This window comes from Centroberyx gerrardi, chromosome 6 (genome assembly GCF_048128805.1).
Source record: "Centroberyx gerrardi isolate f3 chromosome 6, fCenGer3.hap1.cur.20231027, whole genome shotgun sequence".
Lineage (NCBI taxonomy): Eukaryota > Metazoa > Chordata > Actinopteri > Beryciformes > Berycidae > Centroberyx > Centroberyx gerrardi.
In genome coordinates, this window is record NC_136002.1 from 18510763 (window position 1) to 18535810 (window position 25048).

The following is a 25048-nucleotide window of genomic DNA, read 5'->3' on the forward strand; positions in this document are numbered from 1 at the left end:
CGCAATACATGGCAAGCAAGCCCGACAAATTTGGCATAAAGTTTTGGATTGCAGCGGATGTGGAGACCAAAAACATGCTGAACAGCTACCCGTACCTCAGCAAAGACCAGAGCAGGCCCGTTACTCAGCGTCTGGGAGAGAGTGTTGTATTGAAGCTGGTGGAGCCATTCGTGGGAAAGGGAAGGAATGTCACAACAGACAATTTCTTCACCTCTCTCTCTCTCTCGCCCAGAGCCTGCTGGCAAAAAACACCAGCCTTGTGGGAACTATGAACAAAGCCAGGAGGGAGCTGCCACCATCCGTACAGGAGAGGCGGGAGCTGTTCTCGACCAGGGTCCTGGGCACCGAGCGCGCCACCCTGACCATCTATCAGGGCAAGCGACTGAAAAATGTTGCCATCCTCAGCACCGCTCACCAGGATGTTGACATCGGAGGTGACATGAAAAAAAAACACGAGACTGTCTGCCTCTACAATTCCACCAAGGTCGGCGTCGATGTGCTAGACCAGATGACAAGGCAGTACTCCATCAAGGGAGCAACCAGAAGATGGCCTGTGGCGGTCTTCTGCAACCTGCTGGATCTGGCTGCTATCAACGCTCACATCCTCTACAAAGGCTGCACGGGAGAGGCCAGGAGGAGCTTCATCTTGGAGCTGGCCAAGGAGCTGCGCGCAGACCTCCTAACAGCCAAGCAGGCGACCACGTGTGTGCACGTCAGAGAGCAGCCGCAACCGCAGAAGAGGAGGCAGTGCCAGGTCAACACTGACTGCAAACAGAACAAGACCTGGATCACTTGCGAAAAGTGCAAAAAGCCGGTTTGTGGAAAATGCACTCCAAAGGTTTTCAGCTTTTGCCCCAGCTGTGTGTAAACAGTGCATCAGCTGTGTAAATTAGCCTGTTGGTTTACGATTAGATTTAGCGTAGCCTATGTTTGATTATAGGCTATAGGATGTCTACAACGTTTATATTGATCAACAGTTTTTTTTTCGTTTTTCTTGGTATTTGTTATGTATTTTAGGAATTTAATTTGATAATTTTGCATTACTGCATAAGGAAAATAAATAATATCGTCATGTACTCGCATAATAAACATTTGGTTAGTTCAGATATTGTCTGCGTGTGATAATTCTTTATTTCTGTCATGTCTTAATTAAAAAAAGCTAAAAACGTAGATGTTGAACAGATAGGCCTACTTTGTCTGAAGAGGATAATACATATCTTTAGCTTTTTAGACTAAATCCTTGATCCACTGTTTAGGTTTGCCAACGTTTCACCTTATAGGCTATTTTCCCCTTAGTAGCGTCAAAGTTAGATTTTTTTTTCTATAGGTCTAGTAGGACAATGTCACATAGGCCTACATATTCTGTATCTGCTACTTTCAACACTTCATTGAAGCTAGCACGTTTATATTGATCGAAATATTCAAACCCAAGACCCATTTTTATGGCTGCAATATTACAACAAGTGGGATTTAAAATCTATTTCCATTTTCATTGTATAATTCCATGTAGGCCTAATTCAGCACGATATATTTGGTAACCCTTGGGATCTTGACTAGAATTTAAAATAAAGTTCTGTGGGTATGCGCTTGGCCGCACAACATGCTGAAGTTGAAACCATCATTGGGACCAACAGGTGGAATAGGTTCAATGACTTGATACCGCATCTTTTCAACAGAGAGAGATAAAGTAGGCTATATAATAATTTTGATTATAATTCCATTTGTAATCATACAAATCAGTTACTGCCTATGAAGCCCAAGTCAGCCGATATGGCTATTAAAGACACTTATCATAAACATAACCTGGCCTTCATGGTTTACTTAATTAATTAGTCATATCTGTGTGCTATTAAGGATCCTTTTTAATTTAACTAATATAAAAATCAATTTATTGTTAAGACCGTCATTATTGTGAAATAACGATACATTTTATACAGACCACTGCGGCGGACAGAGGGGGCGTTAAAAACCTGTCGGCCGCAGTGTTAAGGATGATGATGATATTGAAACAGATCGAGAAAGGATTCCACAATAGATGTATTTTATTTTGGGATTCCCATATTGAGCATGCTGCTGTGTGGGAGTTCCAACTGTGGAGTGCAGCAGCTGCTTCAAACGGGTGTGTGTCACAGGGTGAGATGTTGATAAGCAGTGCATCTGTTGTCAGAACACTGTCTGTGCGTGTGTGTATGTGAAAGCTTATGTGTGCTAGTATGTGTCAAAGCATAATAGACATTTAACCACAATATGTTTGCACTTTGTCTGCAGAAGGCAGAACGCGATAATGATTTTCTTTGAGCGTTCAGCCCCCCTTGTGCGTATGATTTTATACTCAGTCATGAGTGTGTGAATGCCGTACTCACAGTCAGCCTGTGCGCAGATGAGGCAGGCGGTGGTGCTGTTAAAGAAGGTGAGAAGGCCGGCCACGGCCAGGCTGATGTCGGTGTTGGTGGGCCTCATGTCCAGAGTGGTGAACCGGGGGAACTGAACCTTGAGAATATCCTCTGGAGCCACTTTCACATAGGGCACCTACACAGACAGAGAGCAGGCAGGGGGAATTTAGCGAAACAAAGCTTTGTCATGATGTCAAGCTATCTATCAGTTCTATTTTCATCTATTGGCTGTTAGTTATTGGATTTTTTTTTTTACAGTGTACTGTATATTGTATGTTTGAAATGCAATACACTTCAGGAGACAGGACAACAGTAAAATAGATAAAAACAAGAGAAAATGTGTGGGTGAACTGCAGAATACAAATGGTACAATGCCGGCAGACAGGCAAAAGAAAGAGTTGCTCTGAGGAAATCAGTTTACTGTGATTTTTATGATAAATTACAAGCAAGGATAACCCAGGGGTCTGCGGTAACGCACATATTCAGAATACACATTCAGAATACATCTCTTTAAGTAACTAAGGAGGCACTGAAGCTCCTAAGTATGGATTTGAAAACTGTTTTTGTTCCACCCCCAAGAACAGGCCCTTGTTGTTGTTATTGTTGTTGATTTCTTCAGCATGATTTCCCCCTAACCCACTGCTATAGAACATTTGTTTACACTACTTACTACTTGAGCAATTAAAATGCTGTGTTTCAGGAGACACACTCATAAACACACAAGCACACACTGTTCATTATATCTTCATCAGGATAATTAGACATATCTCAGATTCAAATCAATAATTTAAAGAACTCCCTTATCAAACACACACTCGCTAAATTAACAATAAACTTCAAGCTAGATCAAAAACAGAATGTTTTAACTATTAATTGGGGGAAAATTTGGATCGGAAAAATCAAGCACAAACAAAAAATATGTCTTCAGGCACTCAGGTTTATGCCAGTGGAATAAGCAGGGCAAAGATGAGTCACACAAAGTAAGTAAAAGATACCGAGCCAAGAAAGAATCAATAAATACACAATTCTTCCATCCCAGCCTCATTGTGAGGCATACCATCTTCAGTGAGAATGATTGTTGTGTTTCACAGCTTTGATTTGCTGTAGCTGTAGAAATATCCGTGTATTTCTCAGCTTCCCTAATGATTCTATCATACCACCTCCGCTGTGCTAACAGAACAGGTTTAACACTGGCACAGCTCCACAGTCAGATGAAAGTTAAGTACGCTGCAGCGAGCCTCGCAGCCTTCAACTTCCCTGTGCCCTGGACACAGCAACACATCCAAACCGCAAACCAGCGCTATCTACAAACTTGCTGAACTTCAGGAAAAATCACAAATTACATTCCACCCCGATTCAAGCACATCCCCCCCTCTATTTCCTCCAGAGACAATGAAATCCATCTCTGTTTCAATCCTCCGTCTGACGGTGTGAGCGAGGCGGAAGCAGCCGGGGCTCACAGTTGAGGAGGCCTGGGGGAGCGGGAGGGGGGTTAGTGCGAGAGAAAGCGAATGAGTGCAGCAGGTGTCCGGCCGGTCAGTTGGCGAGCCCTCGTGGTTCAGCGCAGTGGGGCTTGAAGGGGATGGAGGAGGACAAGGTGCGGCTGAGAGGAGGGAGAGAGAAGAGAGCCTCTTCATCATGGCAGATTGCCTGTCTGTGTGGCTCCCAGCTCCCGTGCATTGCCTTCCCCCTTGTCCCCATATCCCCTCGATTGGTTTTCCATCCCTGCCCATCGGGGTGTAATGGAGTCCCTGGGTATCTGGATGGATGGAGGTGCGGCCACTACTGACAGCCCCTGCTGGGATGCCATTCTTTCCTCTCTAGGAGCCCTAAAACCTGGGTAATAGCCATGCGCCACACGGGGGAAATTCGGCCCTCTCCAGCCCTCTCCTTGATCTTCCCTGTATTTCTGCTATTTCTCAACTAGCTCTTTCTCACCGTTATTCCTTTCTCTCCTGTTTCCCTGTGCACCCCAGATTGTTTGCTCTTTTTTTCCCCTGTATCTCTCCCTCTCTCCGCTCTGCCCCTTCTCCATCTCTCCTTTCCTTTCCTTCTTTTTCAGCGCCGCAGACTGTTGCCACCCCGACCCCTTTCGCTTAGAAACCCGACACGCTTCGATAGGCTGTATCTGAGGCAGCAGGGGGGTTGGAAAGCAGCTCACACAAACACACGCATACTTACAAGCATGCGCGCACACACTCACACACACACATACACACACACACAGATACACATAGATACGCACACTCTTTCCTTTTCCATCCTATCGGACCATATTGTTTCAAGATATGTTGGCTTCACGAGGGAATTACTTGGCTCCTGAATCATCATCAAATTCCACAGCAAGAGGCCTTGACTCCCGCTGAGCAGAACAAAATGAAAACCCTGATCATTTTTAGTTTATCGGCAACCTTTCATCTACAAAGTCGCGCTATTTTTTCTAGTGAAAATGCATTCAATCTGCAGTAAATTTTTCACAGTGTCAGTGTATTCAACAGGAGACCTTTCCATTTGGTTTCACAATCACAAGAGAGGTGTAGGCCCGCAGGCTAAACATGGCTTACAGCAAGGTCTGCCAAAAAGGGATTTGATCTATGCATCTTGCCCAAGCACATTTTCTCCTGGTTGGAGCAATATGATTAATTGGTCGTTAAACAGTGGGAGTTGCTACACTCTCTGCATCATGTGGTGGAGCGACACAGATGTGCATCATCAAAAAAACAGAGTCAAGACTGACTGAATGAAAACAGTGGCACTCTAATTTGAAGAAAATCAATCCGCTCATTACTAACAGCAAGTTGTCAGCCACATTAAAGTAGCTTCCCAGACTTTTTCGCTTAAAAGTGTCTGCTCAGGGCCAGGGCACTAGTGGTGTGGGATTGGAGCTAATTACATCTGAAAATAGTGAGGGAAGAAGATCCAAGGCTAACAACGGAGCCCAAGGTAACCGCTCTGTTTTTAACGATCTGGCACCTTCACTGTAAACAGAACTAAATACCATGGTGACTGCTGTGGAGAAAGGCAGGCTCGTCTCTGAGGGCGCTTGTGTCAAAAGGATGCTCTGTCTCGGGGAGTGGAAGCACGGGTGAGGAAGGGGAAACAGAGTGTGAGCGAAAGACAGAGAGACAGCGAGTGAGAGAATGGAGAGAGAAAGTGACAGAGGGATTGACAGCAGTAGAGAGCAATGAAGCAAGCGACAGAGAAAGGCAGAAACAGAAAAGAAGAGAAACGGTGTAAAAGAAAGAAAAACATACACAGACAATATAACGGACGTAAACAGAGAGTGAGGAATGGTGATGGGTTTGCAATCAGCACTCATTAAATGGAGTCATTGAATTTAGCTCTGTGAAATTTGATTCTGTTGTCACAGGATATCTGTCTCATGTTCTCCCTTTATTGCTGGTATTGTTATGGTTTGGTCACAATCAGCTACAACAAGTACATTTCAAGTTAAAATTGAGCATTGTGGATCTGATATATTACTTAGAACATTAGGACGTATTAGAAAATGTAGTCCTCATGCTGTATTCAGTATGTAATGGTGGGCCAAAAGATGTCCTGTGCATCACACAAAAATTGAAAGTCTGCTCGTTTTTGTTTTTTTTTCCCCAGGGTGTGTGGATGTGTGTTTTTGTAGGTGATATATGTGTAGGTGGATGAGTGTGTGCATATGAGTGTGTGCGCTTTCTTGCAGTGTGACAGAAAGGCTGTCAGGTCTGCAGACAGAGGTTTGACAGGCGTTTAATGAGGAAGCTCTCACAAGCCAAAGGATTTGCACAAGTAACACACACACACACACACGTACACTCACACACACAGTGAGCAGGGGGAAAGGAGGCACCTCTGTTTGGCAGCAAAAACACCTCAACTCAATTACAATGTACTCACAATATACTTGCGTTAATTACACTGAGACTGAACTCTGATCTGCTAAGATGAGTTATTATAACAAAGAATAAAATGAACCCACACTTTCCCAATCTGCCAAGGCAGAGGTATGCTGTTGGCTGCTTGTCAAAGACAGCCAGAGGTTTTCCGTTTCATTGTACAAGGCTTACCAATAACCTTGCGATAACCCCTATTCAATGGGAGATTTGAGGGTATATTCAAGAGGGGAAGTTTCAAATTTGACCCGACATTAGTGAGGAGAGCTTTGCTCCGAGCCGGAGTGAAGGTGAGAGCTAATTTCCCTTCCGTCCAGTCCAACAAGCTCTGGGTTGCCTCGGCTGTTGAGCTGACAAGTGGCCAAGTCAATCCGCTACCTGTCCGCTGTGAACCCAACAGGAGCCCGCTGGGAGGGGGTCCCACCGAGGGGAGGTGAAGAGGAGGTGGATGTGCAGATCTGCTGCCATATGGAAAGCCGAGCCATAATGACTGACTACATCTGTTGGCTTGGCCTCAGAGGGCCGGCGGAACAAAACTCTGCTTAATAAAGTATCACCGGACTTTTATGGGTCTTGGAACGTGTCAGCCACGGCTGATGTTGGGCCATTTGTTTGAGGAAAGTTAGCATTAGTGTAGTGATGTTTGAAGTGACTCGTCCACATTTACACACGTTGACCTGGCTATCAATTAGCATACAACACATGCTTGGCAGGGAGACTGAACTGCCCTTGAAATATTTAGCGCTGTAGCCAGGTGGACAGCAGCCACTTGGATCCAGTGAGCTGAATACGAAGGTTAGCTGCAGCCAGTAGGAGAACAGTTCATTTACCTTCAGAAAGTGGACATAGATAATCAGTTTAGAGATCATTGTAGGAAACTAACCAATAGAAGAAAAGAGCGTATGAGGCCTGGCTGCAGCTAACCTATCGCGTGCCAGAGAATTAATGTTGGCCACTGAGCATTGGAGAACAGATGCTGTTGGAGACATAGTCCATCAGTCAGCAAGTGTGATGCCAAGGCTGGAGTGCCAGAGTGGAGTTGGCTTGGGCGGTGGTGCGGGGTGGCAGGGGATGGAGGAGGGCAGGTGGTGCTCTATTATGTCTACCTGATCCCCTTTGGAACCGAAAGCTTCCAGGGGGATTTGGGAGGCCAGCTGTTGGCATTCAGAAAATGGAGGAATTCTGGTGGAAGAGGAGGGGAAGAGATGACACACAGCAGATAGGAAAGCTTGAGCTCATTCAACAGCTCCAACACCACCTACCACCAATCTCCATCCCTGACACCAGCTCATGCCCCTGTCTCATCCCTTGCAGTCCTATCTCTATTTGTGGTGGTAATGAGCTTGCATCGGGTCCCTGCGGTCAAAACAGAAACAGACCAGTGATAAAGATGAAGTGGGCAGTGGATCCCACGGTGCCTTTTAGGAGAGTGGAACATTGACCACCAGATCCCTATCTCATTGATCAGCCAGTTCAGAGAGAAAAAACGCTCCTTTCCCTGAGAGAAGCCTGTTCTTCACTCTACAGCCTCATTTCAGAGCAAATGTCTTTGCAAAAGAAAATGAGATACTTTTAAACTCCCGGCAGACTGTTGGCTACAAGCCCTGTGGGTATACTACTGTAAATGGTAGGGATAAAACTGGAAACGATCTGATTTTGTGATTTGTCTCACGCTGCCTACCTGACTGAATGATGTAACACATGGCAACATTAATAGATCTATGGTTTTACATGGCCAGTGCAAATCAATCTGTGTTTGTCAGGCATAAAATATATGTTGGTAGCATATTTTCTATTAAGATAAACACAACACAAGAGTTGTTTTCCAAACATGGATTGTCGCATCCTGCCATGACAAAATGTTCTGTGGGGAGCTTTGATTGGAGAAGTTGGTTTTTAATCTAACAGTGGGCTTAATCTACTTCTGGGAAGCCAGCCAAATGGTTAATTTATACCACACAAACAAAGCAAAGCTCAACTTTACACAACACAAATGGCAAACAGTTGGCCAACAAATCTTCAAAAACCTTGACTTTGAGCAGAGCGCAGAAATGATGAAGAGACAAAAGACTTGAATGTTGTTGACGAGGTTCAGCTCACATAGGGAAATTTGCAGCGCATTAATTCAATGAGCAGCTTGTGTGAAGCTGAGCAATATCAGCTTGCTTGTCTCCTTTTGCGCAAAACAAAACGCTGTCACTTGACACTGATGACTGAAATGAAACAAACGCAACAATGGAATATGGAGTCCCTTTTCATACCCATGATGATAACAATCAACCAAATTGAAATCCGTTTTGTTAGCCGCTCACCTGGGAGGCACACTGTTTCTCTTGCTTTCATCTCAGTGATCAAATCAAGACACTGCTTCCTGATGACAAGAGAGTGGATTTGGATATGCACATGGCGGTTCTGCTGGGAAGGCCTTGACAAGACAGATCAATAGTGTTGTGAGAAAGGGGTCAGCGGAGGTGCAGGCGACAGCTGTGCTCCTCTAATTATGATCAGGCAGAGATAGAAGAAGCACCTGCGTTTTGTTTGCAAGCAGACAGAACAGAGACATCCTGCACGGAGTGACACCCAGCCTCCCGCAGCACTCAAATGCATATATACATACATACAGGCAGACATGCGCGTGCACACACACACACTTACAGAATTGAATTACGCTGTCATTATGTATTATTCATCATTTTAATTTGCTTTTTTACTCAGTATTAATCATTTTATGTGTTACTGACACTGTGCTTAGCTTGCACAACTGACAGGAAGCTCTGACTCAAGGTAGGAATGTAAACACAAGGCCCTACTTAAAGTGAAAAAACGCTTTGTAGGCACAGACCAAATCACATTAATGCTACCATGCACTTAAAAATTAGGTTGTTCGATGCCAGCTTTTGATACCTTATTTCTAATACAATAAAAATGTCACTGGAGAACATTTACATGCATTGCTATTGGCTACATGTTGGACACACAACCCCCTTGAACTATACTAAAAATAACAAACTTCAGCAAGCTTCAGTGCAAATTTCAACTCACAATGATGAATCCACAATGCTAAAAGAAAATAAATGGTTGAAGACGATAATAATAATTCAATAATAAACTTTGTTTATATAGCACTTATCTAAAAGCAGAGTTTACAAAGTGCTTTACAGGAAGACATAAAAACAAGAATAGAAAATTGAGGCTATTTTTCACAACAAAGAACTGCAGCCAAGCAAAATGCAACCAATGGGATGCATTATTGAATCCAGCTAAAACACAACCAGCGTTGGCCACGCTATCTTGATCCTACGAGCTGGTTTTGTATTAACAATGACTGAGCACCTGTTAACTCTGTTAACACTGTAAACATTAGCCACATCTCCTGTAGCCAGACCTTTATCCACCTTTTGCTCTGCATTATCTCAGAAAGAACTAACCAAGGCAGCATGATCAATATATCAAGACAAAACAAAACAAAACAAAACAAAAACACAAGCCACGCATCCCTGTCTGCCAACTCTAGTCTAGCCTCCTCCACTCTCTCCCATGCGAACCCTCTTACCCTGGCAGCTATTGCCGTGATGACACATCCACCCCAGGCAGTGCCAGGGTGATGGGAGACTTCTCCAAATTTACATTTTCTTGGGAAAATATCTGACCTGCATTCATTTGCACTAGCAAATAGGTGGGTTTATTTTAAAAAAATAGGGTGAAATGCAAATGTTGAAAAAGTGGTGTTTTCAACTGATACAAAATAGAACAGTCATAGGATGTCTACCTATCTCTAGTATATGAACTCTGTTTGTGAACTCCAGTTTGAGGCAAACAGGAAAGCTCTTAGAAGTCAAAGCAGGGAGGGGGAGCTGTGTAAGGGATGATGCAGCTCTGTTTCTGAGTGTTCTCCAGCTGAACACCTGGCATTAAACCTTTTCCTTTCACTCCTGGGTCTGAGGTTTAATTCCTTAATAAAGACTTTTCAATGCACAGGCATATGCCGAGACAAACAGACACACACATGTAAACAGTGCATCCCCCGGTGCCATAACAGTGTATCCTGACTCCTCACATAGCAGCTGGATCTCAGGATTCCTCATATCCTCTTTCCTAACCTATTAAAACACTGGAAGAGAAGCTCCACAGTCTATTTCCTTAGACGTTCAAGAAATGTATAATGCTGAGTGGGAAAATCGGAGAGAACTCCAAAAAAGGAAAACAAATGTTGTATGAAGACTGTGTAGGAATGTGAATTGCATATAGCTGTGGACTAATATCTGATATTGTATTGCAAATATTTATGAAAAGCTAATTTGCATCACATTTCGCTACATTTTGTCTCCTTTTCTGAATGCAGAATTTGACAGTACTGAGCTGAGAGCGTGGAAGGAATGCAGAAATCCTATTGAGATTCAACAGACACCTCAGATCTCTCCTCGCTGCTCGAGCACCATCATGAATAAGCAAGCTGCGGCTTTAAACTTCCAATCCGTACAATGCCACACAGTGGCATGGCACCTCCTCTAGCAGGTCATATTGGACCTGGAAAAAAAAAGCGGATCAGCTCTGCTTAATCAGCTCTGATTACTGGTTGTGACCAATAATGTGTCACTAGCTGCCAAAACAAGCTTGCTTTTGGCTGAAGAACATTTGATTTTTACGTATAGTGGCTTTAAAGCCCAATTACAGTGGAGAGCTGAACCATAAGCTGACCCCCAGACCAGAACAGGACCCACACAGCAGAACTAATACCACTGCGTTCTCAGACACAGGCATGAGACTGATGGAGGGTGATTAGAGAGAAAGAGGGAGAGAAACAGAGAGAGAGAGAGAGAGAGAGAGAGAGAGAGAGAGAGAGGCTGCCTTGTGAATATACTGTATTGTCTCTCAGGTTCTATTAGCTGAGTTTTCTTAACAATGGTGCCCACATCTTGACCTGGTAATCAGCCACAGCTGCTGAGTGAGAAGGAGTTAGGTAGGAGGGAAACAGGAGGAGGGAGGAGAGGCAGCAGTGGTGGAGGTGAAATGGGAAAGGAAAAGAGGAGGAGAGAGAGGGAACGAAAGGGGTGAGGAGAAGGACAAGAGAATGAAGAGAGATGAGGTTTGAGGAAGGGCAGTAATAGGACGCAGACGGCGAAGGGGAAAGTCAGAGAGGTGAAAATTGGTATAAAAGGCAGCGTGGTGAAAGGAAAAGTAGAAAATGAGTGAGAAATGGTGGAGCAATGACGAATGCAGGGATAGAGTAATTGAAAGCAGCCAGGAACAGAGGTGTTTTTAATGTTGACAGCAGCATGAAAGGCATTCATCGAATCTGTGCTGAGATTCTCCTTGGTTGCCTAGTTTGGCAGCTTGAATTTACAAAAACAAAAATGGGTTGTGTAGCATTGTCAACATGGCCAACAAGGATACTGGTGCTTGCCAGGTGTTGTGGAATTATCTGATCTCCTGTTTCTTTTATACTGGCTGGCTTAGCACCGGTACAAATTAGGGGTATCTAACCCAGAGTTTCACTATAATGCAACTGATATTCACAATAATAACAATACTGGGTCAATTGCCCACTTGGACATTTTCAATTGGGAGATCAAAACTATATTGATTCATCTTCATCTATAGTAGGTAAGTTAGTAAATTAAGAACATACCAGGAATTTATTACTATTCACTGGTTTGTTTATAATTTATAGTTAAGGTGAACACATAGTCTATGTCAGCAGATAATTTGATGACGAACTGGTAAAGTTGGGTATTTACGATCAGAGCATGTAACCACAATGTGGTGAGTCGGTAAGTAAGTCTGAAATGTGGAGTGGGGGTAATGAAATTACCACCATGAGATGCAGCCCCAATGTCGTCAGTTGGTAAGCCACGAAATTACCAAAAAGTCTGAATAAGTTGCTTTGCTGTTATGTAATGTGTTAGCTGATCCTGGGTGGGGTGGTGGTGGGGGGGCTGGCATTGCTATGACTAACTGTAGTGCAGGTTCTGGCAGGGGGACGGTCTAAAGCGAGCGTAGCTACCCAGTAAATGGTCTCTGGCCAGAGAGGATTTGCTGGGTTGGCTGGCTGGCTTATCGTGCCACAAAAAGCAATTCCACACCATGTGTACTGCTGAGCTGCCGGACATGCTGCCCATTTAAATCAGTTTGGACAGCTCTACACACACTGAACACAAACTGTGAACACACACTGAGAACACATACTGTGAATACACAGCAGGATCAGTCACAGTTGTCTATCTGCACATCCTGATGGACAAGTGAATAACACACACTCACACACACGGTTCAATAGCAAATACACAGTGGGTGAGTTGTTCTTATGAATGCTCCACAATAACCATGCAAATGAAGCATTGGACCTGCAAACAAAACTGTGGTGGAAGGTTTTCAAATTTGTTCAATTTCCATTCATGAGCAATCATCTGTGCCTTGGCTTTGTCTGGTGGTCATGTTCAATAATTGCTCATGCATCCATGTGGAGGAATCCTACTCAATTAATTTACTTGCTAGTAAAGTGATCTCAAGGAAAATGTATGGCTCCAAACTAGTTTGGGATTTAACTCCTCAAACCCTCAAATTCAGCCCTCACAGAGAGCGCAGCAGATACATTTGACTGGGACTGAATGAGCTTCTCAACATAACCTCAACACTGTCTCTTGTGGCGCAGTACACTACTGTACCACGACACAGAGCAGGAGAGAAAGAGGCAGGAAATGAGAGTGAGAGAGAGTGTGAGTGAGAGAGAAAGAGAGGGAGAGAAACAGAGAGAGAGAAACAGAGAGAGAGAGAGAGACAGAGAGAGAGAGAGAGAGAGAGAGAGGGAGAGATAGATAGAGGCTTTAAAACCCCAAATCATCTAGTATTTGAACATCTGCACATAGATGACATTCCAACTGCAAGCAATTTTCATATTAATTTAATGCATTTTCTGGGCAGATGTGCAGATAACAGTGAATCAGAATTGGGTTTGTGGGTGTGTGTGTGTGTGTGTGTGTCTGTGTGAATATGAAAGCAGAAATCTCTCATTATCGCCTCTCTCCGGGGCTTGGGCTTTGCCAGTGACCCCCCACCTCAACGCCCCCCACATACCCGCACGCTCTTTGTTTGCCCAGCGGACCTCAGGTTCACCCCCAAATCCAACCGAAGCGCCACCCCACTGAAATGCAGCAGTGTAATCTCTCTGTTCTCCTGCTACCAGCTGGCTTTGCAAGCCCAAAGCACCCCCTGGACGTCAGACGTGACATTAATATTCATGACCACTCCTGACACATGTTTGAATCATGTAGGAATACGTTTCCCCACTTCAGCAGACACAGGGATATTGGCCCTTCCATCCTCAATGGGAGAGGGGAGGAAGTTCGGGGGAGAAACGTGGAGAATGAGGGCTTTAACTGAGTGTATAGTGGAAACAAGCACTACCTGGAGAGGAAGACCTATGGCTAAGAGCGGCTTGGTGCAAATTGAATTCGGATAGAATATTTGGGACATGAAAATTTAATCAGGGACATTTCCTCAGTTTAGTTTGAAAGCTTCCTATGGCTGATGGCAAAATGACCTCAGTCCAAGGCTTTGTACAAATATAACCTACTGTGCATGATAAGGATTGTAAATGAACCTTGTGCAAAGCTGAATGGGGAATGAAAAGTCCTTGAGTCTGTTCCATCCTATCTAAGGCACAAGTTTGAAATGGATAATCGGAATCAGACTACAGATCCTCAAGTTTCATACGAAACCAAGTAATCACAAGGCTACTGAGCTGCACTTCACACACCAACTGTTCTCTTGTTGGCTGCAGTAGCCAGCGGATGACCACCTGTGCAGCAGTAAAAGCCTCCCATCCGAAGCCCCAGTTAATGTTTCTCATTAGTTAAACCTGCAAAAGACCTTATAACCAATCCTGAATCTAATGTGTGCTATGTGGAGATTTCATTGAGACATAATGATATAAACCAATATCCACACACGCGGGCCAGCTGTGTTGCTATTTTCACCTCTCTTCTAAAGCTTGTTGTCAAATTCCACTCCAGAACAAAGCTCCTCCTGGTTCAGTAGCTATCCCGATTTTATTTCAACTAGCTTGGCCCCTCCCATGTTTAAAAGCAGCCCTCACCCCCTCCCATTCCTGACAATTTTCACATAATGGCGGAATCGATGAAGCGAGGGAGTAAACTTAGTAAAATAGTAAACTTGCTACCTTCCTCTTCACTTGTCATTGTTTGCACCACACATAACCTTCAGTGGGAGAAAGATCTGGCAAAGAAACACTGGTAACTGGCGAAAATTCTCTGTAGGTATGTTTAGCTTAGCTATTAGCATTTATGCACGGTGCTTTGCAATGTTTGTCCTTGGTAGGCCTCCGTAGTGCAGTGGGCGTATATGGCTTTATTTACAAAGTTGTAGCAGTCTCTGTCACCCTCTAGTGGTCAGAAAATTTTGCTTATTGCAGCGTTAATATTAGTCTGTACTTCCTTGAAATATTCAAACCTAACTACAAGGTTTGCTCGCCACACAGGACGGATACAAACTACCTGTATGACGCAGACAGTCCTGCCCTTCTCCGCTGTAGCTACTGTTTTTCCATTAGTCACTATTAATGTGAAGCCCAGATGGGCTCCATCCCACTTCTGTGTCCCCCTACTGAAAGTGGCCTCCACAGCAGCAGTGGAGCTCAGGGAGTGATTGATAGGGACTGGTGGATGATGTGCTGATCACCTAGTGGGGTCTGTCAGCAGCAATATTGCTGCCAGTGTCCCGGGTAACCAGCCGTCGGAATGCCGGCATCTGTGGCCTGACGCTCACAGTGAGGGATTAGGTGGTCAGAAACGTGGGAGCACACTGTGCGCATATGCAGGCAGATACACACACACACACACACACACACACAAACACACACATACACACACACACACCCACACCCACAAGTCCTTCTATCCAATTGTTCAGGACCAGAGACCGTTGCTATCACTCTTTATAGGCAGAGACAAACAAACACACACACACACACACGTACATACATACATAAACCCACACACACACACACACACACTGACATGCCTATGCCATGAGGCAGTTGTGTTGTTTTCTGCAGTGAGATCGACTGTCGATATAGGGCCACTTTGCAGAAGGCCATTAGCCAGGCATCGCCTTCAGGGTAATCATGACAAGAGCAATGTGACCTTCTCCGCTAGATAGAGGACACGCACACACACACACACATGCACACACACAGGTTAGACCTGTGGTTCTCAACCATGTGACGTTGAGGCCAAAGAGTCTGCAGGTTTTCAATCCAACCAATCACTACAGCAGCTAATTTCACTGATTTGCACACCTTCAGCCAGAGGTGGGGGAGATAATGAGTGGGGACCCAGAATACTGCTGGTTCTCTGTCCTACCAGGTAGTCAATTGCATTCACAGTCCCAGGTGGAAAATAGGAGCTGATTAGATGGCTAGAATGAAAACCAGCAAAGCTCTGGGTGGACTGGGATTGAAAACCACTGGGCTAAACCACATTTTTTAATTGTCCATGACAGTGGTCTTCAACCATGTGCCATCGAGAGCCTTGTGTCTACAGGTTTTCATTCCATCCAAACCCCAGAGCAGCTGATTTCACTGATTAACACACCTTCACCCACAGAGGAGGAACTGATCAGTAAAATCAGCAGTAGTTTTGGTTGGAATGAAAACCTGCATACTCATGGCTCTCGATGGCACATGGTTGGAGACCACTGGTCTACGACAACCTATATCTATAAGAAAACGTATTCATGCACTTGATATAATGTATAATAAAATAAGAAAAGTAGATTGTCATTGTTTTGTACAAAAATGTATAAAGAGTATACTAGTTTGATGTGAGGGTCTGTACTTATTGAACTTCTTAAATAAGGAGGGAGGATCAGTGACAATGTCCCCTTGACCCACTAGTTCATTAAGATCTATGTAAAAGGCAAAAACTGATGAACTGACTATATCAGCTGTCTTGATACATTTTTGGCAAGGTTATTACAACATCCAAATCTTGTTTAATGCATCAGTATCAATCTAAAGTTGATAATAGGGAGTTATAAGCAAACATGTTGTGATTAAAAGGGTAAAGGTGTGCATCACTTTGGTAACTAGTGTTGTCACAATAACAAAAGTTAAAATTGAAATACTACTTCAATACCGTTGCGAAAGACTGAATTCAATGTTTAACATGGAATAGTGAAACGACGAAAGAAGGAGGACTGGAATAGACAGAGCCGCAGTCGGGCTGTTGGCAGCGGACTGCGGCATTCGGCACAAAAAATCTAATTCCAATACAACAGTCCACAACGTCTTGAACTGTATCCAAGTCCACCGAAACTGGTTGGCAAAACTGTGCAAAAGTTCAAGCATGATAACACAATGCTTGGTGAGTTTTTTTTTGTTTGCCGTGGTATTGAATTTTTAGATATTAAACTTAATATTGGCATCAAAGTCAAAATTGTTGGTAACACTATTGGTAACAGTACTAGCCAAATGCCCAGTGGCAATAACTGCAGAAACAGTGTTTAAGGAGGCAAGGAAAATGGGTGGTTCAATATGACTACAACAGATTCTATTATCCTAATTTCTGTAACAATCATTTGGCTTTTGATTGAGCTTCATATATTCTAATCTGTGGTCACCATGCACCATCTCTACCTTGCTAAAGGCCGTCAATCAAATTGCCATACCCATGCATGCAGGACTTTACAATGTACCGTACATGTGCAGGAAGAACGGATGAATAACAATTTTGAGTCGGTTGGAGTTCAGTTCTTTTACCAAGAAAACTGTGAACCATTAGGGCCAGTATCAGCTCCCTAGAGTATCTTATGACAATGCGTATCACTTAACTCAAAAATGTCATTTTTCACTTTATGGGGTCTTTAATATTCATACAGTGGTATTATCACAGTCAGTGTTTCAAAGCAGTCGGCCCCGCCAGTCAATGCCACCAGAGAGTTGGCAGCAGCGGGGAGTCCTGCTCTGTCTATCAGTAAAACAGGCTCATCTCTCATTGGAAAGACATACTGTACTGGATCACGGGACATTATAGAGACTGGGATGGTAGATTTCTATTAATAGCCACGTTGATCAAATTCATGCAGTTAATAGGGCAGCATCTCTGTAGGCCTAGCGTTCATTAGAATGGACCGAATGACAGCTGAACTGAAAGATGGCTGACATGTATTTTTTATTTATTTGTTTTTTATCTGCATTTAAGATGTGGTCTGTTCAGTGATGTAGTCTGTTCAGTCCCTCTCCTAAGCAGGTTTCTACACTGTATAACAAACAGTATCGAATTTAGAAGACACATATAAATATAGCCATAAACAGATTAAGCTGTAGCTCCATATTTTTTGTGCATGTACAGTACATATTTCTTTTCTTATTCATGATTGATTTCAATCTGGTTTCTGGTTTTGTATATAATTCAAAGGCACTCCTTCTCTTGACATCAGACAGCAAAACACACCATGCCAGGGTTCAGAGAAGCCAATTAGCATCCAACTGGGAACTGTTTGGATGCAGCCAGGCTCTGAGGCAACATTGGCTCAGCCATGTTGAAATTATGGAAAATCTGTGTTTTTCTTCAGTCTACAATTGAGTCAAGAAAATATGGCTGTTAACTTGTTCTGTGAAACTGATATCAATATTGCAATCAATCATCTTCAGGCAGGTAAATATCCTGTTTTCAAATGATTGATGTAGGGAGAGCAGGAGCGGATTGCTGTCAACCAACTTCATTCTGGGCAAAATCACAGCATAGCAAAACTATTTTTATTTATTTATTTATTTTTCTATAATGATCTCAAAACAATGGCTACTACGCCTCAACGGGCCAAATTGGTCCGAGCTATAATGAGGGGGATGGAGGAGATAAAATGGCCAGTGGTGCTTTGATTTGAGTGAGACTGGAATGGAGAGCTATGACATCGGTTGAGGTACTTCATCATTTTCACTAACAAGTTGAATTTCAACCCCCTCAATCTCCTACAAAAACCACACAGCCGCTAATGAGCGTCATTGTTCCAAAATCTGTCTGGTATTCATGGTGGTGCTGTGAGCAGGCTTCCACAGACTGGAGGCCTGGGGCCACATGGGCCGGGGGCTAAGGGCCCGCTGGGTACAGACACTCACCTCTTTCTCTCCACAGATATTGCTGATGATGGAGTTGGAGGCCGGGCTGGCAGAAGGGCCGAGGACTGCCACCACCCCTTTAGACATGATCTGGCACACTGAGAGAACAGAGATGGAGATGGAGGGGGGGGATAAGGATGGGTGGAGGAGGGAGGGAGACAGAGAGAGAGAGAGAGAGACATTAACAAAGAGTAGCCCAGAAGAGGATAGCACAGTCTTTTTGATGAGCCTGAGCCCAGACTTTTAAAAAAGCCCTTCTTCAGCCAGATGTTAATGAATGCGTGTGCTGACTATCTCATCCTCTAAACAGATAGTGGCCTGAGCCAGCGCTTCCCGGTGTCTCAGGGGAACCTGAACCTACATGTGCTGGTGATCAACGGACAAGGCCAAACACATTTGTCCATGTTTGATCGGGCTGACGTGATGCACATATGGATGAAACCTATGGAGCGCGCCAATGGAAACGCTTGATTCTGGTTTGAACCAATATTCATGATAGATTTGAGTTTGACACAGAGAGAGGCGAAAGAGATAGAGACAACGAGAGACAGAGACAGACAGAGAGAGAGAGAGAGAGCTAGAGAGAGATGTCATAAGTGCTGGAGGCTTTACAACTAAAATCTGATATGTGAACATTTGCACATGAATGATATTCAGACTACAAGCAATTTTCAGAAAACCCAACTACAGCCATATCCCCCAAAGTGGCAGACATCTCATCTGTTTTCCACATTATACATTTCCATTAACTGATTTAAAGGATTTGCTTTTAGGGATGAAAACATATCTTCAGAAAGGAACATTTCAGCGAGTGTGAATTTTGCTCCCCACTCCTGCACACATGCTCTAATCTTCCGTACAGGAAAACAGAATGTCATTTCTTGAGGGTTTATAATCCCTGGCTTCTAATTAAACTTCTGTGGTCAATGTTGTGAGGCAGACACTGACAGGTATGTAAGTGTGTGTGTGTATGTGTGTGAGCAGCGTGTTTGTGTGATGGTACAATGGTGTCGGTTATTTGGGGAAATCCAGTGCATTAACTAGCTGTGTGTATGTGAAGGAGGCAAAGGGGAACCATATTCAGGTCTGTGCAGTGAATCCAGAGGCAGTGAATCGAATGATTAATACGTAATCCCTTTGTCACCCATGGGGTCTGTAAGACATGAACACACACTCACACACACACACGCACACACATAAATGCACGCATACACACTTACACATTTGCACCTGTCTGCATGGCTTCACCAAATTACAAAGTTGAATGATTTGATTGCCAGCCAGCATGCTCTTGGCCCACATGACGCTTTCATTTGCTCCCTTCCTACACAGCCAGCATTGTGTGTGTGTGTGTACTGTAAATATGTGTGTGAGTGTGTGTTTGAGAGAGAGAGAGAGAGAGAGAATGTGTACATGTACGACTGTGTCACAACTTGTATACATCCACCTCCTCACAGTTCACTCCTCGGCCGCTGGCCATTGAGTGTCAAGGTGTCCAATAGTGACGCGAGTCGTTAGAAAAGGATTGTGCCGCTCGGTGCGGTCAGATCTTGGTCAGAAGGTCGCTAGGTCAACTGAAGTCCATTTTGCCCGTTTAACATTGATTTTCACTGATCAATACCAAGCTATTGGCATGGAAGGTTGGAAGGATTAGAAGCCTGTAACGGGTCAGACCTGACATATGCATGGAAAGATTGACGAATACAAGGAGAGAGACAGATGGATGGGAAGACGGAAAAACAGAATAGAAGACAGACGGACGAAAAAGAAACTGAAACACACCAAATGACCTCGGACGCACAACATGCACACACCGCTACCACCACCAGAATCATCCAGCTGCATTTCTTGGCATCTAAACAACTGAGTTGGCAAAAAAAGTGAAAATTACTACTCTCAGCTGGTATATTGAGAGCACATCTCTCTGTACAGTAATGACAATTATGCGAGCTGCCCATGCTCTCACAGGAAAAACAAAAGATATTGATATCACCACGCTAAGCACGAACAATCGGCACTCCTCCAAGCTGAGGCATTTGGTTTCCTTAGGTGCAGACACTCGACAGTATTATGTATTATTTTTGTTGTTTTTACACAATATTTGAATCTAAAAGAATGAGTGTTTGGGAATTAGAGTCTTGTCATGTGGTATTTTTTGCTTTAAAAGGCAGACCAAAGAGCCATCAGCCAAGGAGCGGCATGCTGCAGGGGCTGCTGTGGGTGTTAGGACTTTTCTGGGCAGGTAGCTCTCCCTGTGTGACATTTCCATCTAACTGCTGCCACTGATCCGTCCCTAATCCAATTCCTGCCTCTAATTACACACACACACACCACACACAAAACACACAATATACACACACGCGCCACTACGCACACAAATCGAAACATACACATGCTACCATGCACACACACAGGTGGAGCCACATTTAGGAAGGTTTTGCGGTAAACCAGGCAGAGAAAGTGCTAGAGTTCTTGTTGTTGTGTTAAGTGAAGCGGTGTTGCCATGGATTAAGCGGCAGCAGCTCCTGGGTTTGTGAAGGTGGGAACGTGCCGTATTGACAATCAATCCCTACACATCTTGTCATGTCTGTTTCTATCAGTCTGTTTCTACAGAGCCTTGACACATATTGACTTTGTTGAAAGTTTTTGTTAAAAATAAAAAAGAATCTAAACAATAGACGATGCTTGAGACATTGATGCACATTGCACATTGATGTTCGGGTAAAGGTGAGGTGAGACGGTCGATATGCACGACACACACAGGGAAGCCAGTTTGTGATGTTTTGTTAATGGAGTCACCCAGTGATGCAAATGTCCAATCTATATGACAAATTGCCGCAGGCCTCATTATCATGCTACATGCATGAGCCCATTTAAAAGCTCAAGAGGTTTATAAGCCTTTTTGTCCATGGTCTGTTCTATTTTGGCATCGGCTAAGTCCATTTTCCATTACGCTGTCTATTCCTTTCTACAGAAAATGTTCTTTTGCTCTGCCCTCCCACAGTAGAATAAAAGCTGCCAGTATCTAAGAGAACAAAATACAAGCCAGAACACAGACATAAACACACCTTTTGACTCCTGCAGCTATCAAAATATGACAGCTCATTTTGTTTTCCCATACCGCACCGGGCTGTCATCTATTTTCAATAATTTGTTTGCTTCTGTTCAACCAAAATATTCTTAAACCAGACAGACTTATCTCTGAGCACTTGGGAGAAGTGTGTGAGAGACAGAGGCAAAAGACGAGAGTGGGCCTGAATTGAAATGACAGGCTTGCTGATTTCAAAATGAGAGACACACTTTTTACTAGTGTGATTGCTGGATGGACACAGCAGTGCCTCACATTTATTTCTCTCTCTCTCTCTCTCTCTGACTCAACGCATGCAAACAGTCAACATTCTTTTCCTAACCATTTAATTGGCATTTCTTCCCCCCACCCCCGCAACTTACTTGTCTCCCCCATCTCGTATTCGCTGTCTCTCAGCAGTTCAAAGATGTCCACCTCCAGCTTGCCCGTGATGGAGCGGTTACTGTTCCTGTTGATACTGTCTTTGGCCAGCGTGATGGCCAAGCGCTCTCCTCTGCTGCACTCCATAGGGTCATCAAGGATGGCGGCTGGGAGAGAGGGATGGGAACAGAGGGGGGGTGTGGGTGTGGGGTCGCGGGGGTGAAATAAAAGAGAGGAGAGAAATCATTATCCACACTGGTAACTGCTGTATTCTCCAGCGGCTGATAAGTCAGAATAGCCCATATAGTCAATGATCCTTCACTCCGAGAGCCCGTAGAGATAGAGGTCTGAAAACAAGCCAGAGCAGATCATGTATGTAAATTACCTTACTCTCTCAATATGGATTTATTAACACCAATATCTATGCGTAATGTTTCAAGCACACTGCTCTTCATCAATCTAGAGTCTACCACATCACAGTATTGGTCTTAGTACATCCATACACCTTGGGACCAGCGATCCGTGTGCTGACCACAGAAATTCAATGGATAGAACGGCCCTTTCACTGTTTGCCATGGTAAATTGGCTAGTGCAATATAAAATGGCCATTATAGAATTTTAAGAGTTAGTTGCTATGGTGACAACACAAGTCTGGGCATTAAGGCCGTAAAGTCTGTCACACTTGCTTGAGAACTGCGCAGATGTGTCTGTTAGCAAACTGTCAAAACTCAACTGAAAGCTAACGTTAGCGACGAGGCTAACGTAGCTTTATCAAAGACTGTAACGTTACTTCTCTCTTTAGCTCTTCTAGTCAACATTAGCATGTTAAACCATGGCAGCAAGGCGACGCGACGGAGAAGCTTATTTGGTTCCTGATGCAAAAAAACGTCCTCTCAGTCAGTTTATACGGAAGCTAGCCCAACGGTACACATAAAAATGACTGCCGCTCCGACTATCCAGGAACATGGATTTGAATGGGAACCGTTCTATCCATTCAGGTTCTGCGGTGCGGACTCTACTAAAAAAGGTGAATGCAAAGGTGACTCCAAGATCTGTATATTAAATAAAAGCTATGAAACAGCCTCACCTAGCTCTAAGGCACTTTCTACAACATTGCTATTCACATAAAAATGTTATTGTTTGCTGCAACAAAGCCGTTAAATAGATCCGTTGTCTGTTTATCTTTCATAAAGGTAGAGACTTACCACTACGATCACTGCAAAGCAAAGCTTCTCAGAGATGGTACACGGTGTAAGTCTATTACAAAATTAAATCAATGTGCCGCAGGAGCATGAAAGAGTGATGAGACAACGTGTTGTAATCAGTGATGATTTATACCCGCTCTGTGTGCATTAAGATATTTGTTGTATAGTTGAATAATATATGCCCGCTCTCAATTCATTTTCATACACTACTACTACACGTCATTATGTGCCATCATTCTTCTGTGAGTTATGTTTTTTTATTGCATTTGTGTAAGTTGCCATACCCACACAGTGGTACAGTGTGGCGTTTTTCCACTATGTTTTGGCTAATTTTGGTATAGATACACTAGAGGGATGCTATTACTGTAAAGCACCCAATCATACGATATTTGGATTTGGCTCACTTTCGCTGGAAGAGCTGTGGTCGTTACGTTCCAGCTCAACACAAACAGGACCAAATCTGTGTAGTCACCCATAAAATCAGATGGTGATGCTATTACTATATCCATGGAATATGTGAGTGTGTGTATCTCTCTCTCTCTCTCTCTCTCTCTCTCTCTCTCTCTCTCTCTCTCTCTCTGTGTGTGTGTGTGTGTGTGTGAGTGATCAGAATAACCGATGCCTGAGTCTATATGGCTTGACTAAGCTTGACTAAATATCAGAAATTTGATAGAGACAGCTCAGTCTTTTAATTTTATATGCAGAAATAATAATAATATATCACTCCGCCACAGTATGAATGTTGTTTTCTTATTAAAGAGGGTTTGTTTGTAGTTGTTTCTTAACCATAATAATGATGAAATAATAATGAAAGAGCAGCATATTTGTATATTTTCTCTGCATACAGTAATAAAAGGCTAGCAGGTTAAACACAAACATGTGCGTCATGCATTGTAATGGTAGGCCTACAGTGTTTTTAACAGGTTATTTGATTTGAAGTGTAAATTAATTCTGTGATCTTTAATAGTAAACTGTGAGAAGTCATACAGATCAGTCATCATGGCATATCAAGCAAGCAGAGACAACTATGTTATCAAAAAGGAATGGAATGGTAAATAAATTTACTGAGCAAAAAAAAACAAAAAAAGTAAATCTCTCTGTTATTGAGTGCAGCCTAGCCATGAAAACATTTATTCCATTGACGTGTGATGCCTGAACCCAACAACCCCATACAGTATCAATACTCATCTTAGGCAGAACAGCTCAATAACACTTCTAAGATCATTGAAAAGCATGCCCATTATTGAAATGCAATACCTTAAACATTTCACAACAAACACTCAATCATGTTTCAACCCCAACTATGTCTGCAGGACGCATGAACAACCAACATTTTAATGAACTACAACACGCTCTGATTGGCCTGCAGTCAAGGTAGAAAGGCAAACATTATAAAATGAGCAACAGCAAATATCTGAAACTTAGCTCTTTAATTAAGGTAATTATATTGGGTTAGCACAAAGGTTCTAAAGCTAAAAAGATTAAATTAACAGCCACAGCGGAAGCCAGAGATAAAAGTAACCTACCCGTTAAAATGCCTAAAATTAACAAGGCTCAGAAAATTACAACAAAGTACAACTTGGCTAAATAGTAAATGTCCTGTAGGCTATTCACAAAAACAGAAAAAAAACTGGAGGTTAAGTGTTGTGACTACTGGTCTAATCATCTCAGAATTAGAAGTGCAGAGCTGCAGACAGAGCTGTAATGTGTTGAAACTGACCTTTTCCCTGCTGATCACACAGTTGAATAAACAACAACTAACTCTGGCTTGCAAAGATGAGACATATCTATTCATATGATATCTTCACAGGGCCGAGTCACAGCAAGCCAATATCCACAGCCAATTACACTGCTTTGCAGACTAGCAATGAAGGGTCATCCACGGTTTGACACATCTTTTCCTGATTGAAAAAGCTGTACACAAAGGACATACTCATTTCTTCATGCGCTTATGTAACTTACATCACTTACAGCTGACTACA

The 25048-nt window shown here is 43.4% G+C and overlaps 1 protein-coding gene across 2 annotated transcripts in view; it reads right to left on the reverse strand.

The window, feature by feature from the left end:
- The window catches only part of grik4 (glutamate receptor, ionotropic, kainate 4), a 150462-nt gene that overhangs the window by 88888 nt on the left and 36526 nt on the right, over positions 1-25048 (reverse strand). For both annotated transcript variants that reach the window (XM_071900631.2, XM_078284047.1), the window contains exons 2-4: positions 21864-22028; positions 18414-18511; positions 2364-2529 (exon numbers count right to left, since the gene is read on the reverse strand). In XM_071900631.2, the coding sequence (XP_071756732.1) occupies positions 2364-2529; positions 18414-18511; positions 21864-22028 (429 nt within the window). The remainder of the gene's footprint in view (positions 1-2363; positions 2530-18413; positions 18512-21863; positions 22029-25048) is intronic.